At 40.4% G+C, this 18,665-nt stretch overlaps 1 protein-coding gene across 5 annotated transcripts in view; it reads left to right on the top strand.

Annotated features, from left to right (window-relative positions):
* The first annotated feature begins 212 nt into the window (after positions 1 to 212).
* Positions 213 to 18,665, top strand: part of ALKBH8 (alkB homolog 8, tRNA methyltransferase) — a 44,755-nt gene continuing 26,302 nt past the window's right edge. Inside the window, exons 1-8 of one of the 5 annotated variants that reach the window (XM_032099302.1) lie at positions 213 to 286; positions 988 to 1,173; positions 5,159 to 5,236; positions 6,810 to 7,050; positions 8,102 to 8,233; positions 9,087 to 9,182; positions 10,542 to 10,646; positions 13,671 to 13,741. In XM_032099302.1, the coding sequence (XP_031955193.1) occupies positions 988 to 1,173; positions 5,159 to 5,236; positions 6,810 to 7,050; positions 8,102 to 8,233; positions 9,087 to 9,182; positions 10,542 to 10,646; positions 13,671 to 13,741 (909 nt within the window). In that variant the 5' untranslated portion in view covers positions 213 to 286. Of the gene's footprint in view, positions 287 to 987; positions 1,174 to 4,633; positions 4,758 to 5,158; positions 5,300 to 6,809; positions 7,051 to 8,101; positions 8,234 to 9,086; positions 9,183 to 10,541; positions 10,647 to 13,670; positions 13,742 to 18,665 lie in introns of those variants that run through there. The other 4 variants (XM_032099301.1, XM_032099305.1, XM_032099303.1 and 1 more) reach the window with 4 other exon arrangements.

Here is an 18,665-nt window from a genome sequence, read left to right as displayed (position 1 = left end):
CAGCTGCTGTTGACCAGCACCCCCAGGTCCTTCCCAGCCACTCTTCCCCCAGCCTGTGGCGCTGCCTGGGGTTGCTGAGACGCAAGTGCAGAACCCGGGGCTTGGTCTTGCTGAACCTCAAAGCTTGGCTTCCTTGATCTGTGACAAAGCGACACACGTCAATTTCCTCGTCAATTTCCCCCGCAGGCCAGCGCTCCGCGGGCAGCGGGGCAGGGCGGTGCCATGCCGGCGCGGCGGGGGCGGCGCTGGTGCCGGGTGCCCGCCCCGACATGGCCGCCTCCTGCAGGTAACGCGCCCGCCGGGCCGGGGCTGCAGTGCCTGGGCCTCGCCCGGCTCCTGCTCGGGACGGGGAGCCGCGGGGGCGGCGGGAGCGGAGGTGGCCTCTGCCGCTGGCTCCCCTGCCCGCCGTGCCGCCCTGTGCGGGGAGCAGAGCCTGCGGCGGCCTGGCCGCGGCTCCGGCTCTGTCCCTGTCAGGACGAGGTGGTGTAAGGGGGAGAAGGCCAAGTCAGTCCCTACGTCTGCCTCACAGCTTTTACAGCCTCCCCCGTGTTTACTCAGGGCAAAGCGGAACGGACCCTGCCGTAAGGGTGGTGAGGCCCTGGCACAAGTTACACAGGGAGGTTGTGGATGCCGCGATCCTGGCAGCGTTCAAGGCCTTGAGAAACCTGGTCTAGTAGGACGCGCCGCTGCCCATGGCACGGGGTTTGGGAGTGGTTGATCTTTAAGGTCTATTCAAACTCTTAAAATTCTGTGATTCTAAGGCACATTCCTATTATCGTTGCTGTTTGTAGCGACTGCCCAGAGCCCGCGGGTTTGCGGGAGTGTCGGTGGGAGGTTCGGTGCTGGCTGTCCCTGGCAGAGGTGGGACAGGATAGCCGCGGGGACGTGCTGGTGCCTGGATGTGCCGGCGCCTTCAGGCGCATTTGGCCAGTGCTGGAGCTCTTAAATCTCACCTTCGGGCCTCCTGAATGTATTTTTTTTTCACAGATGTCTATGTGTATACAGCGTCCTTGTACGTTTGTGGTGGCGTGTCTGCCACACAAAACCAAGCCAAAACTGAGTAACAAAGAGCCAAACTTATCCCTGATCGTGGCGCTCCCTCTGCCGACAGCCGCCGCTCAGCTCTGCCTGGCCACCAGGTGCTTTCGTTTTCAGAAGCGGCTTTTACGGCAGGTAAGTTTCCTGCGTTGCTTTAAAGCTTTACATTAACCTTTGTAGTAATTTCAGGCCATTTTGTGACCTGCTATAACCTGAACTCGCGTTGCAAGAGGAAGCCGTTTTCAGTGTGTATTTTCAGGAGCTACTTTTTAAAAATACATGTTGTAAAAGTAGGTGGTAACAGTAGTGAATGCAGCAGTGGATTATCCCTTTTTCTTCTGTAGTCGTGTTGGCCTTTCTAAAGGAGGTGTGAGATCCTAGCAAATGAACTTTCCTACTTCTATACAGTTGAGTGTGACTCCTTTATTCAGCAATCAGGGCAGACTGTTGGTTTCTGTGTCTGCCGAATTGAGCCTCCTGCAGTGATGCAACAGACGAGAGAGTTTAGACCCCGTTCAGACAGACACCAAGGGAATATTCTGCTGTCTCAGCTATGCAGGCAGTACTGTTTGAGATGCCTTCAGGAGCTGGAGGCACCAGGGTGGTGCTGGCAAGCATGACACAGCACATCAGGAAGGTCTTCAGCTTCTTGAGCAGCAGGTGAAAGGCTGAGTGTTGTGGGGTAGGTCATCTCTGCCAGTGTTACATGCTCTTTAGACAGCTGAATCACACCTCATCTGTCCCTTGTTCAGTTTAGTTCAGTGGTTATGAAAGAATAGAAAGTAGCCTTTCAGCTTCAGTTTCTGTGCTGGTTTGACGAATATTGTGGCATGCCTTACTTGCTTTTGCCTGGAGAATGTGGGAGTTTGTGAGGACCTGACTAAAGGCCTGACTAAACTCAGAACTGCTTTCCCTGGAGAGCAGATGAAGTCTTCCAGTATGTAGAGGTGTAGATGTTATGGGAGAGGCCTGCCCTTTTCAGTTTGAAGTCCTCTGTTCTGCAGGCTGCATGACAGTGGTCTCAGTGGTATGGATGATGTGCATTGCCTCCACGCTTTTCCATCAGAAGCCCACTTTCCCTGTTTCCAAAGTATTAACCTGTGCTATATTTTTGCTTGCTTTCTGTAAACTCATCACTTTTCTGTGAAGTAGTTTGGGACGGCCTGACACCCCCCCTAGAGGAGCCTGCACATGTGTAGGCTGTAAAGATGTGGACCTCTGTTCACCTGTGTGTGGCAAATAAAGTTGAGCAGGCCAAGCCTTTTGGACGAAATTGTGTAGATGGTGATGCTTAGGGACCTAGAGTTTAGTGGTGGGCTTGGCAGTCCTGGATTAACAGCTAAACTCAATCTTACAGGTCTTTTTTAACCTAAATGATTTTTTGATTCTATGAAATCTTTTAATTGCACAGCTTGGTCACAGTAGGCTTGCTGAAGGAGCCTGCAAATCAGCTGAATCTTGGTAAGGGTAACCTGTTAGATGCACTTAGAAGAATTTACTTGATGAAAACTTTTTGTTCTTCTTCTCATGAGACTTTTATTTTTCCCCTCCCAGGTACCTAGCCTTCTAATTATCTTATGCTTTTGGGTGTTGGTTTTTTGGTTTTGTTTGTGTGTGTGTGTGTCTCTCACTGTGCTTTTTTTGGTTTAATCAAGTTTGAAATTTCTTGTTCATTATTTAACTAATGAAGGTTAAGATTACCATTGCTCTCTGTGTGTAAAACACTGTTGATTAAGTGAAGAATATTTTGAACTATTTTGAGCTATTTTTCTTTAGAAGGAAGCATGTTATTTTCAAAGAATGAGCTGTGGCCTGTTTGCAGGTCTGCCATCAGGAAAGTAAAATGATTATTTAAGAAAGTACCAAGAGATTCAGGAAGGGAAGGGAAAAAATCAGAGTATAAAATAGGCAAAAACATTTTGAGCTTTATGAGCTTAAACTTTATGAGCACCGTTGCTTTGAAGGGAAATGCCAGACAGTTCCTAACAAATCTGTAATAAAAATAATTTTGCAGAGATCAAGATTGATTCTATAACCCATTGATCTTCTCAGCCTCTACCCTTCATTTCTGAAGTCATGTGAAATAATTATTTTAGTAGTCCTCTCCTTTTTCTGAAACTCTGCCCTGTTTCAGTTTTGCTGTTTGTGAGATTTTATTCTCATGCATTTTGCCTCCATTGCATGTGAGCATGGCTGTGCTTGAATTCTCTCTAGGAGATCCTGGGAAATGTCAAGAATCTAATGGTGATAGGATGGATTTCAGTGCTGAGTAATTTATTCCGTGTCTTTTGTTTTTTGGGGTTTTTTTGGTCAGGCTCGGATATAAATATGACCTTTATGTGGTCAGATATGTGTAAAAACTTGCATAATGCCAGGAAGTCAGGGTTCAAACTGTTACAGCCATGCATGTGACACCTCAAACTTGATAGCAGGCATCTGAAACTGTATCAGGAGAGAATTATTGGTGCCTACCATGCCAGTATCTTGCTATGTTTGCTTGAAATTGTTGTTGACAAGTGTTTCAATTCATTTAAGACCACTATAAAATCGTGTTTGAGAATGGAAGAGGAATGGTAGGAGGATGAACCAGTAAGTGGAAAGGAAGGGCAAAAGACTGAGTCTTCTTTGGCAGCATTTACTCTGCTCCTTTTTGGAGAATTAGAATCTTTTATTTCCACAGAGCGCTTTTGTCATTCTGATTCTCTTTAAAGATTTTTCTCTTGCAGCGCGGTTAAAAGTTGTGCAGGTTGATGATAGTAATGCTGCAGCAATCACAGGGAATACATACTTACAGCTCCTGTGTAACACTTCAATATTTTATAACAATTTTAGTAGCGTATTAGTGCTTGTTTAAAACAAAATTTTTGCTAAGTCATTCAATACAAAGTTGCAATGAATACTAATATGAGGGATTTTTTACCTTTACCATTTTTTGTGGTACGTTGTCATATTATCGTGATTGTGTCTGCAGTTAAGGTATTGGGAAGCAGCTCTGCAGTCATGCAAGCCTGAAGGCATGCAAGTGGATGAGTGACTTCTGGGGCAGTTGACACAGTTAAATAATTACATATGGGGTGATTGACCTACTTTTGTTTCAGTTTTTTCCTTAAAAATAACTGAAACAAAACCATTTTTTGACATGAAGAGAAGATGGAAGGATTGTGTCACGTTGATGATGATAAAATAATGGAATAGGACAGACAACTGCAGTTGGACTGTCCAGCTATACTTTTAGGAGGATTTATAGGAAAGAAGAGAAGATACCTCTAAGATACAGGTAAGGGGTTATGTTGTAGGGAAAGATGAAGTCAAAGTCAAGCTGCATCAGTGTCTGGGAGCTTTGTCATAATCTTACATGAGGTCTGGACTCTTCCCTTGGATTTGAATGAAGTAGAATAAAGAAAGGAAAAGAATGTAAGCTCAGAGAGATGAGGGAAGGTGCTGTATGATCTCAATATAGTGTTAGACCAAAAGCAGCAAAAGATGCAGCAAAACCTGGAGAATGCCAGTGACCCTTAAGTACTCACTGGTTGGTAAATGCTGTGTTGCCATGAAATTCAGTAGTTAATATAGATATATATTTATATGTACACAGGTTTCTGTTCCTTCTCATGACAGGAATGTGATTTGCATTAAGTTTGGCCTTGGGAGATGTGGTGAATGAAGTGTGGAGCATCCGACATCTAAGTATTGGACACATTTTTCTACTCTCAAGAAAGGCAAGTTTGGCCAAATGCCATACTTCGTTGCAATTAGGAAAAAGGAGCCAAACATTTCATCTCCAACTCAAGCATTGGGTGAGGCATGAGAATAACTGAGAAGCTGAGACAATACAAGTCTCATGGCAGTTCCACACATAATTTTTTTCTCATGTTCTGCTCTGGAGAGACAGTAGAGAAAAGGAAATTAGCTGAAACTACTGTGTGAAAACAGGAGGGGCAGACAGGTTAAAACCCACAAATGGATGTAGTAATACTGTGAATGTGAATAAAGGAGTGAAGAGGAAGCGAAAAATGGGAAAATGAAATCAAGCATCATAGCAATCTTTTAAAGCTTTATTTTTGGGAGAGATCCTTTTCAAGCTGCACACTCACTGTGTGTTGTTATTTCTGCTTTCCAGAACACCAGCATGGAAGCTAAAACCACTGAAGATCATTTGAAAGTCCATAAAATGAAGAAGAAGGTACTGAGGAAGCAGGTCAGAGCTCAACATACACTGATGAGACATGAGGGCATAGAGTGTGTCTCCCATGCCACACAGGTGACTGGTAGTTGTGATTTTGATGGTAGTGTTAGAATGCTGCTTATCTGTGTTCTGTTCTCACATGTGTCTTGTGTAAAATGCAGTTCTTCCAAATGCACTTCCCGAGACTGATGGTTTTCTGTGCTTCTTTGATTTCAAAGCAGAACTCTACATCAGCAGTTCAGTGCCTATGGAGAGACTTTGATGGCCTTTGGATAAGGTTTTTTTAACCTGAAACAGTAGTTGCTTGGGTTGAGGAGGAGGAAGCATTGGAAATGCTATTGAAGTAGATAAACTTTTCTTCTCTGTCTCTGTGGTTTCTTTTTTATTTTCTCAGGCTTTTAACTTTTGTACCTTTCTGTCCTCTGTACTTCTCTCTCCAGTGTAATTTGTCTCATCTAAACTCCCTGTTAAAAACATGTCGATATTGGAACTCTTTTCCATTTTGTTTTCTTCCCCTAAATAAATTAAGGCTGTGGTTCTGTGGGAGTTGAACTGGTTGGCTGAATTGCAGCTGTTGAAATGGGGACAGCTTTCTCTCTTTCCTTGCAGAAAAGCGACCTAACAGAAAGCTATTCAGATTTTTGATTTGTAGTGTTCTGCCACAGCAGAGTTATAGCAGATCAGAGAATGACCTCACAGATACTGATGTAGCAAAAAGTGACAGGAATTTGCAGACACAGAAGTCAGAGTTTCTAATTTCTCTCTCTCATTTATGAAGAAATACAAATGGCTTGAAACACTGTAGCGCAGTGTCATTTACTCTATGGTTGTTCATCCTGATCCTGCAAATTCTTCCCATTCAAGTGTAGAAAAATCAGTTAGATCTTTACACATTTTTGTAATCAAATTTAGTTTAATTTTCACTCAGATTTCACACCACATGGACAGATGCTAATGACTCAGCAATCTTGTTTATGTTGTAAACTCTTTAGAACAAAGACTGAGTTTTTCTTGTGTTGCTTGGAAGTGGATCTGTAATTTGGGACTTGTTCCCCTTGAAACTGTTCCAGGTACCAAATTATCCATCTAATCTATCCAAAGAGTAATTCTGGGGTCCAGCAAGGTCCTTATTGGTGACAGAACATTTGAATAAGTGATATATGAAAGAAAATCGTAGTGCTAGTGGTAAACTTGTGTCAGGAATACAGAAAATGCTTCCAGGCTTTGTGCAAGAGTCTGATTATCTCCAAATTGCATCATCAGTTGCTGCATGTTCTGCAGCAGTTGTGTAGTGGGGTCTTTGTAGATTAAGTGAAAGGAGTGGTTTGAACCTCTGCATGTCCTTCACACGCAGGCCTCTCCTGCATTAACTGAGATGTTTCTAGTAGAGGTTGCAAGGCTTTCAGCCAGACTGTGTGCTGGGCAAGCTCATGGGAATGTAAGTATCTTGTGCAGAATACATAAAAGAATGCTCATGGATTTAAATTTTATTTATAGTGCTGTTCTCTTGGTAAAATGTTAGTTTTAAATGAACCAACAATAATCACTAATTCTCTTTTTTTTTTTTTAATTCTTTTTCAATTAGAGCCTGGTTATTGCCAATGCTGGTCTTGGTAATGGAATGAGTAGACAGCAATTGCTCAGGATACTAGAAGAATATGGAGCAATGGAAACACTCTTAATGCCACCAAATAAACCATATTCATTTGTGAAATATAGGACAACAGAAGAAGCCAAGAAAGCCTTTAATGCCCTTAATGGAAAGGAAGTAACACTGGAAGACTGTGACCAAAACATTGTTCTATATATTAATTTTGTGGAAAAAGGTACAGTTTTTCTGCTCTCCTATATATCCAGCTTCCTGCACACTGCTCTCCTTTGCTTTTACTTCCTGGGTTGTAAATATAGGTGAAAGCACACTAGTTTTTATAAGTAAACACAGAGAATGAAAGCTAGAATCTGAGATGCAGGACAGAAAATAATCTTTGCTCCTTGTATTTTATTATAGGATACTCTAATTTCAACTCTATTACTTGGAAGCAAAAGGGAAAAAAAGATTTGAGTAATTTCCTGACCATTCAATACTGCACGTGAAGGTTTTGTGGTTAAAGAACCTGGAGAATCTCCAGACAGTTCATTGGATTTCTTGTGTCACCTTAGTCTTGCAATCTCTAGCTCAGCTTCAAGAAGAAAAATATGCAGAATGGAATTTCTGTCTTTTTTTTCCCCTTATCCCCAAGATTTTTTTTTTGACTGATTATAAGCTATTTAATACAAGATCTGTTGCTCTTTCTGTGAGCTTTCATAGTGTCTAGCAAAAAGGTTTCCTAGTGTTGGTCTGTACATTCTGCCAGCAAACAGATTTTTTTGACCTCTAAGGATAGCAAACTGAATGTCCCAATGTCAGTGATGTTTCACCTGGGTGTTGTTTTGTACTCTGTATTTGTACATATTTGATTACAGAGTACTCTCTGTGGAAGCAATCTGCTGATATGGTAAATCGCTAAAGTTCTACAAAATTAAAATGAAATTCGGGTAGAACCTTGAAGTGATTGGGAAATTCTGTTTACCATTATTTTGACAGGAAAAGCACAAGCGGTTTTGTGTTTAAATAGTGTAAAGTGTTGTTCATCTTATGCAGTAAAATTTTTAGAAAGTGCTTGAATGATGCAAAACTTGGGCCTTACCCTGTTTTGGCATGACAAAAAGGGATCACTCATTCTCCAGATAAGACCACAATGAGGGCTTCATGGTATTGTTAAAGATTTCTACAGCTGTAATATATTCTCATACCAAGTAAATATATCCCCATAGGGAACACATGGTTTTATTTTCTCTAAACAGTGACAGAATTCTCTTTTTTTTCATATACCTCAGTTTCCTTGCAAAATGCTGTTCCTACAAGCTTGCCTCCAGGCTTAATGGTAATTGAAAAGATTATTTCTCCAGAGGAAGAAAGGAAGATGTTGGAAAGTATTGACTGGAAAGGAGATGAAGATACTCAAAATGGTGGGCACAACTATAGGAATCCAGATATTCTGTACTTTTATGATGTTTTTTCCTACAGTTTCAGGTTATGGGAAGTCTACATCTTGGTAAATGTATTGTCAGAAATTATCCTGTGTTTGTTCTTAGCGTTTTAGGAATTGGGTCTTATACTGCAGTTGATCAACTCCTTAGGGAAAGTGGTCTGAATTGATATTCTAGAATGGATTTACTTGAATAACATACCTGCATCCAGAGACAATTAAAGTCTTTTTTATGTGTCTTGTGCCAAGCAGAAGACTTTGTAATTTGATGTCCATCTCAAGAGCTGTGTCTTCTTTTAAGTAAAAAGTAACTTAGTGAGGCATACGTTCTGGATGCTGTCGTGCTTTCACTTGAGTTTGTGGAGTTAAATCCTTCAATAAATGAATTCTTGGAAATCATTTCAGAGTTGCTGTGTAAATTTGTTCTGTGGAGCAATGCAAAAGTTATGTTGACCTTATCTAGTGTGTAACTTGGTGATTGATAAAAGCAAAGGGTCTTGAAGTATCTCTAGGTTATTCATCTGGTGTAAGTTCAGAGATCAGGGCAAGAAAAAGGTGCATTAAGCATGGCTCAAGAAAATGGGTATTCCCTGCTTCTTGCATATACAAAAACACCATCCCTTTGACTCAAAACAGCAGTGAATGTTATGCTTGATGAAATACAAAAGATAATAAGGCAGAAGTGTGTACCACAAAGAACGAGGGTCACATACACTGTTTTAACTGCTAATTAAAGAATGTTTAGGCTTAACAGGTCAGATGGAATAGGGAAACATAGCAAATTGCTTGCAATGTTTTATGTAGTCTAACTTTAAAATTATGTGTTTTTACAGCCCAGAAGACCTTAAAGCATAGAAGAGTAAAGCATTTTGGATATGAGTTTCGCTATGATAACAATAATGTTGATAAAGACAAACCATTACCTGGAGGTGAGAACTTCCGTATTAAACTGCACTTATTTTGCCCTGATGTTTGAACCATTATGTAAAGCCTTTAGGCTTAGCTGAATTATGGCTGCGAGATTCTGGTTAAAGGAGAGCCCTTGCTGTATCTTAAGGACACACCAAACAGTGCCTTTGAGTTTTGAGATTCATTCCAAATTATTGTGAGTGCTTTAAGATTGTTGTCCAGTCACTTGGAGCCAGAGGTTGCTGCCCTTTGTTGAGGTCTGGTCAAATAGGGCTTTTGGGATTGTAATTGTCATTCCTTTTTAGCTTTTTGTTCCATCAAACAATTGCATGTTACAAATTGCATATTAATTTGTTTGGGGGGTGTGACGTATGTTGCTGTGTATATTTATCTCTGCCAGCTTGAAGCTTGTTGGATGCACACTGAAATAAAATTTCCTTTGCTCTGAAAGCAATTTTGTAAAGGTTTCAATAACTCCTATTTGGAGTTGAAAGCTGTGAGTCAGAGCAAAGCCAGTGAGTCATCTTACAGAGTTAGATTTAAAAATAGTAAAATAGGAGAGTTAAATTCCTGTAAAACTTGAAGGTGTTTAAGGTGATGCATGTGTACTGGGGTGGATGCAGCATGCAACAGAAGGATTCTGGTTATATTAAGATTTTAACTGTGAAGCTATATCATTGTAAGAGGATTGATATGTGAATTGTTTTCTAGTCTCACAGACTATTTTGTGTGAGAGAGAAGCATAAACACTTCTTGAGGGAAAACAAAAATAAAAATCAGTAGATTCATGGATGGGATAGTAGTAACATATTTGTTGGTGTTACCTTCAGCAGAATTTTTCAATCAAGTCCTCAGGTAAAATAGCAAACCAAAGCTTCGGTGGAGGACTATGCCTTCCCCATTCCTGTTTCAAGACCATCTTAACTTCAGCAGATTTTTTTGGTGATATATTACCTAATTCAGTAACAGATTTCCAGAGAATAAATTTTTTGGAGGGCTCTCTGCACTACTGACTCTCTGCATAATAATTTTGCTTCTTAACTGCAACTCTTTTATTGTAATTGGTGGAAACTTTGCCTCTGGTTTGATGTGGTTTTATTTATGTGTAGAGATACTACAGTTTGCATTTGTTAGGGACTAATCTGCTTCTGAATGCAGAGGCCTTGGAGGAGTTGGCGTTTCTAATTTTGAGATCTTAAAAATATATTGGACTTGAAGACTAGGCCCCCAGTTCTGATTTGTGTGTTAGCAGCAGATGCAGAGTAATCATTATTAAAGATGGACTTGCATGTATATGAAACTATTTCTATGTATTTTTCCAGTTATATTTATTGTAAAAAGATGTCCTGTCTTGTTTACAGTTCTGTTTCTGTAACTAGGTCTTCCTGAAACTTGCAACCCATTCTTGGAGAAGTGCTTAAAGCAGGGATATATCAAACATAAGCCTGATCAGCTGACTGTAAATCAGTATGAACCTGGACAAGGTAAGTTTATTTGTCCCTCAAAAATTGTGAGCTCTTTATCTTACATTGTGGTTTAACCCTGGTAGGTAACTAACCACCATGCAGCTGCTTGCTCACTCCCCTCACTGAAGTAGAGGAGAGAATTGGAAGACAAAAGTGAGGATTGAGATAATGGGTTGAGATCAAGACAGTTTAGTAAGTTAAAAAAAAAGAAAATAAAACAAAGGAAAACAAGTGATGCAAAAAATACTCCTTGGCTACTGGCCAATCAGTGCTCAGCCAGTCCCTGAGTAATGACATCCCTGGTAAACTTCACCCTTAGTGTTATTACTAATCACAGTGTCATATGATCATATGGAATGTTCCTTTGGTCAGTTGGGGTCAGTTGTCCCAGCTGTTTCCCCTCCCAGCTTCTTCTGTACCCCCAGCTGACTTGCTGGGAGGGAAGCATGAGAACCATAGAAGACCTTGATACTGTGTAAGCACTGCTCAGAAAGAGGTAAAACATCCATGTATTATGTACACTGTTTTCATCACAAATCCAAAGCATAGCACCATACAGGTAACTGTGGAGCAAATGAACTACATTCCAGCCAAACCAGTACAGCTTCCCTAAAAAGCAGAAGAGTGTAGCATCTAACTGTGACATGGTGTAGGGCCAGGATTTAAGCACTTGCTTAGGGTATTTTCTCTGTAACCAGAGATGCTTTGAATCAAAACTAAAGTCTTAATACTGGTTTCCGCACATGGGAACTTAGTTCAGAAGTGCAGTCTTTGATACTACTGTTACGGAAGATGATGGTGTTTGAGTCCAAGGCCATAGTTTAAAAACTAACTAAAAACATAGTTTAAAAACTAACTAAAGAGATATAGGAATAGGTAGTCGTATTTGTTTTTTTTATTTAAGTGCATTTTTTTACGCCAAACTTGTATTGCGTCCTGTAATGTGCATATAGTCTCCATGAAATGGCTCTTGCTGTTAACGCATATGATATAATGTTAGTGTATGTGATATATGGAGTCTTAAGTATGATGCAAGCAGTGTTCCCTTATCTTAGTAATAAGGAATTACTGTATTTTTAAAATTTTTCCCAAACTGGAGGCTTCTGAAGAAAAATAAACTTCTAATCACACTTCTAGGGAATAAATCACATGCTGTACTTTTTGCTAAGCTTAGTCATCAAGGTTAAGTATCTGGCTTGCTTTCCAGAGTGAGTATCTCATTTGTCCTTAGGAAGAAAGAACATTGGCTTTACTCTCAGAATTAATGTCTCACATCTATTACAATGTCTACTGAACAAGGGTCTGAAAAGCTGATCCTATTTGTTTGTGTATCTGACAATACACAATTAAATTGATGCAGTTGTGTACTTCTGGCTGGGATATCTGAGGAGATTAGTTAGAATTGTAGATTTCTATCAAGAATGGAAGCAAGTTTTCTTGAAAAATCAAACAAACAAAAACCCAAGCCCAAAGCAAAATACCCCTTCTTAAGTGCAAATCATTAGGATATGAATGAGTACAGAAGTGCAGTCAGATTAATACTGTCTGCATCTTTGTTCTGAGCCATGTTTTCACTGGAAATTATACCTGAAACTTTAGTGAGTTATGGCTATGAGTGTCTAAGCTGGAAGGGCCACATATAAGACACTTTAAATGAGGTGGGTAGATCAGTGTGGCCTCGGTTGAATTATCAGTGATAGTGTAGAGAGCTGTCGATGTTCCCCTGCTGCACAGTGAATTGCACAGACTTCAGTGTGCCTCTTAAGGCAGAACCTCAGTGCTTTGTACTGAGGCAAAGTTATGAGCCGTAACAAACAGGTATCTTATCTGTCCTTGGTTTTCAAGTCTCACTGATTTTCTGTCAGATTAAATGTTGGTCCCATAAAACACTTGTATTGTTTTCACTGAAACTAATGGAATTCAGAATATTTACATCTGGATGTAAAATCTGCCAGGTAGAAAGGGTACTTTATAGAGCAGACTGACACTGTTAAAAAAAATTGTTTTTAACTCAGGAATTCTCTACAGAGTCCCAAATGAACTTGGGTAGAATTTTTAATAAACAAATAAAACTGTTTCAGTTTGGATGGTTGAGGAGTTACTCTGTCTGCCTAGGCCTGCAGTGGATCAGAGGACAGTGTAGTTGCAGTTCCCCCAAGCTGCCTGCTGTTCTCCCTTGCTCCACTGCTGACTGCCATTCCCCACCATGTGGTGAGATCTTGCTGTGGCATGCACACTGCTGTTTTAGCACTTGGTGTTAAAATGTGTGACACAAGCTGCGGGGATTGGCAGTTTCTTTCTGATTAGCAGATATGAAAGAAAAATCTAAAAGGCAAAACTAAAAATGACTGTCCTTTTGGCAATTCTCAGTTATGTGTGTGTACTCAAACACGCACCGACAGATGTATTACCCAGGGCTTAGCCTAGCAATGATGTGTGTTTGCCTAGGAAGTGCAAAACAGAGGCAGGACTTGATCCTAACAGTGCCTGCCCCTGAGATACTAGGTCCTAATGCTGAAGCTGAATCCCTTAATGCAGTCATTTGCTTAGGAAATAAAGGGATTTGAGATGACTCCTCTGTGAAGAGAGTTAGGAAGAAGTACATGATTGTGGATGAACTAAAGCCCAAAATCGTTATATGTGCCATAACTGTTAGTGCTGAGGGCTGACCTGCCTACAAGGAAAGTGAAGTGATTGAGCTGCTCTCTGCAGCAGGGAGAGCGTTTGGAGTCATCCAGGAGTGAGGGAAGCCTTGGACTAACCTGGACTATCTTGTAGGTATTTTTACTGATTATATAAGACACCTAAGTTAATTGTGTACATCTAATCTGGATGTGTAAATAAGACAATTGCCCTGAATTCTTATGGAAGGCAATTCCCTTGTTTATGATAAGGTTGGTTTGTTCAACCATACATCCCAGTTTTCCATATGGACATCCATAAAAATAGGGCTTGCTAATGGAGATAGCACTCTATTACTATTGTTATTATTATTATTATTATTATATTGACTTTTTTGTTGTTTGTATTTTTTTAAAACAGGAATTCCTCCCCATACTGATACACATTCTGCTTTTGAGGATGAAATAATCTCTCTCAGTTTGGGAGCTGAGGTACGCTTAACATTTGCATGTGGTCTTATGCTTTACTGAGAAGTTCCATTTTTATATTGTTAATTTGTTAATTTGATTTTCCATGGTGTCTGTCCACATTCATCCAAACTTAATATTAAATGTGAAAGGTAATGTGATATGCTAATCAAGTAACTTCGATACAATATTGTCACTGGAAGATTTGCCAGTGATAGCAATGATTCTTAAATCTTGGCATCCAGTTTTCCATTGACCTTCCTTCATCTTTATTTCATGCTTTAATTTTACATCTTCTGCCTCAGTCCTGCAGCCCTGGGCTTTCTTATCCTTTCCATTTCAATGAAAAGGCTGACTCTGGCATGGATGCTGTGTTACTTCTTTGATGTAACACCATAAGTAGTGCATTTCTAGGTTATTGTATTACAGCATACCTGTGTGATGGTCTCAGAGATAGCCAAAACCAGTGATTTTAATCACGTGAAAAATACAAACCTTTTTGGGAAGTGGACTGCCTGGAGCATTTTGAAGCTGTAAAAGGTTGGAATGTGTACATTTCAACCAGGGAGACAGCTAGACTTGGGCCATTTCTAGATATTTCAGGCATAGGCATTGGATTACAGCCTGTTAGGTATCTCACAAATTTTAATGCCTTTTCCTAATGGGCCATAAATAAACTTTTCAGGTGCAGGCAGTCAAAGCACAGATGCAGTAAAACAAGCCAGTAGCCCATGACATGCTGCATTGTTTATGGCTTTTCTTTCTAGTACTTCTACAATATTTATGATTTCTTTGTAGTTTTGTGCACTTAGCTCTTCATCTGATTTTAAAATGAAAATGTCAGTTGCAGTAATACGTGAGTTAGCTATTTTAGGAGTGAAGCCCCCTTCTCTATTCCCATTAAATCTTGCCACGGGCAAAATTTACACACTCTCTTAATAAATAATTGGACTTACACATACAGCATCAACCTTTGGTGTCTTTCTCTTCTTCTCTTCATTTTTCTCTCTGTAGGATGACTTGTTTTCCTACCTGAATACATTAGGCTGCAAGGTGGTAGAAAACATGCATAAAGCCATATGTCTTTTCCTTTTTTGTTCTCCTCAACAGTAAATGCACACATTTAAATAAAAAGTGCCATAAAGAAATAACCTTGCAACCCAGCTGATTCTGTATTCTATTTTGGAAATTGGCAAACCAGACACTTCAGAGGAAAAGAAGGAAGCAGAATGCCTCATTATGCTGAGGAATGGAAAGAGCATTTCTTTCAATTGCTTATATGCTTGTCCCTTCAGGATCTGAATTAGGCAGATTGTGATACTTAATAACTAAAACAAATGCATTGGCTTATGAAAAAGAATTCTGGCAGAACAGAGGACTAAACACAAACACGCTCCTAGCGTGGTGACTTAGTTATCACCACAGATTCTCAAACTCCTTATGTCATGTTCACAGGCCCACAGAGCTGTTTAAGTTGGAGAGGATCTCTTAAGGTCATGTAGCCCAAGCTCCTGCTTAAGCAGGGTCAGCAAAAGTAGGTTGTCTAAGACTGTGTCCAGTTTTGTTTTGAATATTTCTGCAGATAGAAACTCCGGAACCTCTGTAGGCAACCTGTTGCAGTATTTGACCTGTGTCACAGTAAAAATCCAAACTGTTTCTTTGTGTTTTGATGGAATGGCATGGGGTTTAAATTGTGCCAATTGTTTCTTGTCCTGTTGATGGACACTGTTAGGAAGAATCTGGCTCCCTCTTCTTCATTCCTTCCCATCAGTTATTGATACACTTTAATAAGAGCCATCTTACCTGACCCTGAGCCATCCCTTCTCCAGGCTGATCAGTCCCAACTCTCTCAGCATCCCCTTATGTAAAGATACTCCTTTATAATCTTCCTGGCCCTGTCCTGGACTTGCTCCAGTAAGTCCATGGCATTTTTGTAGTTGGAAGCCCAGTCCAGTCCCAGTACTGGACAGAGTACAAGAGATATGTCCTCACCAGGGCTGATTAGTGAGGAAGAATCACCTCCCTTTAACAGCTGACAGTGCTCTTGCTAATGTAACCCAGGACACACTGTTGGCTTTTTTTTCTGCAAGAGTACATTGGTGGCTCATGTTCAACTTCTTGTCATCAGGACCTCAAGGTCATTTTTGGCAAAGCTGCCTCCTAGCTCATCAGCTGCCAGTGTGTAGAGATACATGGGATTGTTCCTGACCGGGTGCAGGACTTTGCACTTCTGTTTGTAGAACTTAATGGGGTTCCTGTTGGCAGCAGTTGTCCAGCCTGTCCAGATCCTTCTGAATGGTGGCACAACCATCTGGTATCAGCCACTCCTCCTAGTTTTATTTCACCTGAAAATGTGCTGAATGTGTGCTTTGCCTCATCATCCAGGTCATTAATGAAGTTGTTAAACAGTGCTAGCCCTGGCGTCAATCCCAAGGGCAGCCCACTAGTGACAATTCTCCACTGTCATCTTCAGTGGTACTTTGCAACCTAACTCACATTACTGAGGATCAGTCTTTTCCTCAGTGGGGAATGAGTTTATCCAGTAAGAAAGCACTCTCTACTATTTTGTTAGAGGAATCACTGTAAGTTTAATTTGTTTCTGCAAACCTGATTTGTATTGAAAAATGAATAGTTACTGGCATGTATGCTCATTTTAAATATAAACAAATAATCTTGAGAACAAAATAAAGGCATGATTCTTCACAACACTGCACTTGTCTTGCATCAGAAAATTGACAGCAATCCAAGTTCTTGTGTGAAATGAGGTGGAAATGTAGGTGTGAGATCCTCTTTCTGTCACATGAAACAGCTTTATCAAGAGGCACAGAGTGGCCAAGTAGTTGCCCTGGTTGGTGCAATCCATTGTGTTTTGAGGATTTTACAAGACAGATTAAACTTGTTTTGAAGGAGAATAAATCTCATTATTGCTTTCCACTTCTGCCTAGCTTATAAAAACTATTGAATAGTGTGAGAGCAAAGCAGTGAGAGGTGATTTGTCTTGTCCCATAATACTTCAGGAAAAGTGAGGGTCTCAGGCTAATCATTCCCGTTTGTAACCCATTTCTTTGGCATCTCCTGGGAAACTGCAGAATAAAATGAGACTTCTAGAATGTCCTGTGGGCTTGTAATTGCATTTTATAAATCACCACATTCACCCTTTCTTTATAGAAGCTGATAGACTGAAAATATTAATGAATATCAGTGTCGGTGCTGTTGTATTGAATGGACTTTATTTGGAAATTGTCATAGTAGGAAAGCCAAGGTAATGTGGTAAATTTAGGTGAGTGACCTTCTATTAAATTTAATGGCAAATCATATTCTATGTCCATGAATTTGAACAAAGTACTGCAAAACAGTCCTTTCTGTTGAGAATGTTGGTTTTATTTCAGTTAGGTGTTATTTTCAGTGCCTCCATTTGGTGTCTCTAAAGATATGCAGTTTTACATCTATTTCATCTTAGAAGCCTGGCCGAGTTTGCAGCTGTCTCAAAAGAATCCTAATTTTAAAGCCTGTGTCGAATTTCTCTTTGCAGGTTTGTGGCAGGAGCTTGATCAATAGTGAGATTTCTGTTTTTCCACTTTTCCTAATTTGCCATTTTATATGCTGCCATGTAATGCTTGATTCATTAAAACTTTAGAAATACAGAGGTAGCATTTCTAGTATGAGCTAAGTAGTGCTACAAACATATCCAACAATAGAAGAATTTTCCCTTCCTGGCTGCAGATCTTACTCCCAGTCAACAGCTGCCAACACCCTGCAGTCCCTCCTTGTCAGCTCTGCCCCGCTGTGTCCAAGACTGCTGTGGGACACCCACTGCACCATGCCAGAGAGCAAAGCACAATCATAGTTTGCTCAGAGGGGGTGTTGTGTTGGCACAATACTCTGATTTATGTTGCTGTGTCCCATTTTCCTAAGATCCAGCCCCAGGCTTGTTGTTCTCTTCTCTTTAGCTCTGCTTTTCCTTGACTTACTCTGCTTCCTATCCATATGCCTTGGGCTGGCAAAAGGCTGATACAAACGCTGAGAACTGCTTTGATGCTCTGTCTAGGCCCTGACCTAATGTCTGAGGAAGGAAAGCTTTAGGGATGTCAGCCAGACTTGTGGCTCAGGGTTAAAGAGGGGGGCCATGTACGGAGGATCCTTGACCTCTGCCTAACTTCTGTTAATCTGACCACATTGATCATCTCTTAGCCTGCAGATCTTAAGTGCTTTGATCTATAAAGAGAACCTGTGACTCTCTTAAGCCTTGAAAGAAGAGCAATGTTACAAAGAAAAACTTTATGAGACCTTTTGAACAACCTTTGAGTATGGTCATTCTACCACTGATAGAATGAGGTATGCTGCTTCTGCTCATCTCTCAGTTTGATAATCAACCCTTTTTCTGGCACTTTTGCTTCTTACCTGTTGATTGATTTCCAATCTGTCTTGGTTAACAAACAGAAACCTGTAGCTGGTATAGCACCAGCTGTTTCTGTAATGGCTGAGAGATTTTATGAGAAGCCTATAGAAAGTCTAGACTGTACCCAGCTTTAGACAGTTAGCAGCTGTTCTGTGTCTTACATGAGCTTTAACAAGATAGGCAGGCACTGCATAGTGTTGTGTGGTCCAGCTCTTATTCTGCTTATCTTGGTTAGTTGCTAATTCAGTTTAATTTCCTTTTTACATCTATATTGCTTTATTTTTTTTTTGTTAGAAAGCATCTTGCCTATTTAAGGAATTACTATGGTAGTGGCTATACCGAAGTTTTTTTCTCCATCTGTGCTGGTAGGATGATGGTAGTGGGTGAAATAGTGGTAAGAATCATCACTATTTAAAAAGAGATTGTGTTGGCAGAATCAAATTGTCTCTGAACCCAAATGGAAGACACTAATTTTAATCACTACAACCTAATGCTGAGTTTAGAAGTTTGTTCAGATTAGGTAGGATTCCTAAAGCTCAATAGTGTGCT

The sequence above is a fragment of the Corvus moneduloides genome, chromosome 2 (assembly GCF_009650955.1).
Source record: "Corvus moneduloides isolate bCorMon1 chromosome 2, bCorMon1.pri, whole genome shotgun sequence".
Taxonomy (NCBI): Eukaryota; Metazoa; Chordata; class Aves; order Passeriformes; family Corvidae; genus Corvus; species Corvus moneduloides.
The sequence above is the reverse complement of the archived record's forward strand: the minus strand, read 5'-3'. Positions and strand labels throughout refer to the sequence as shown.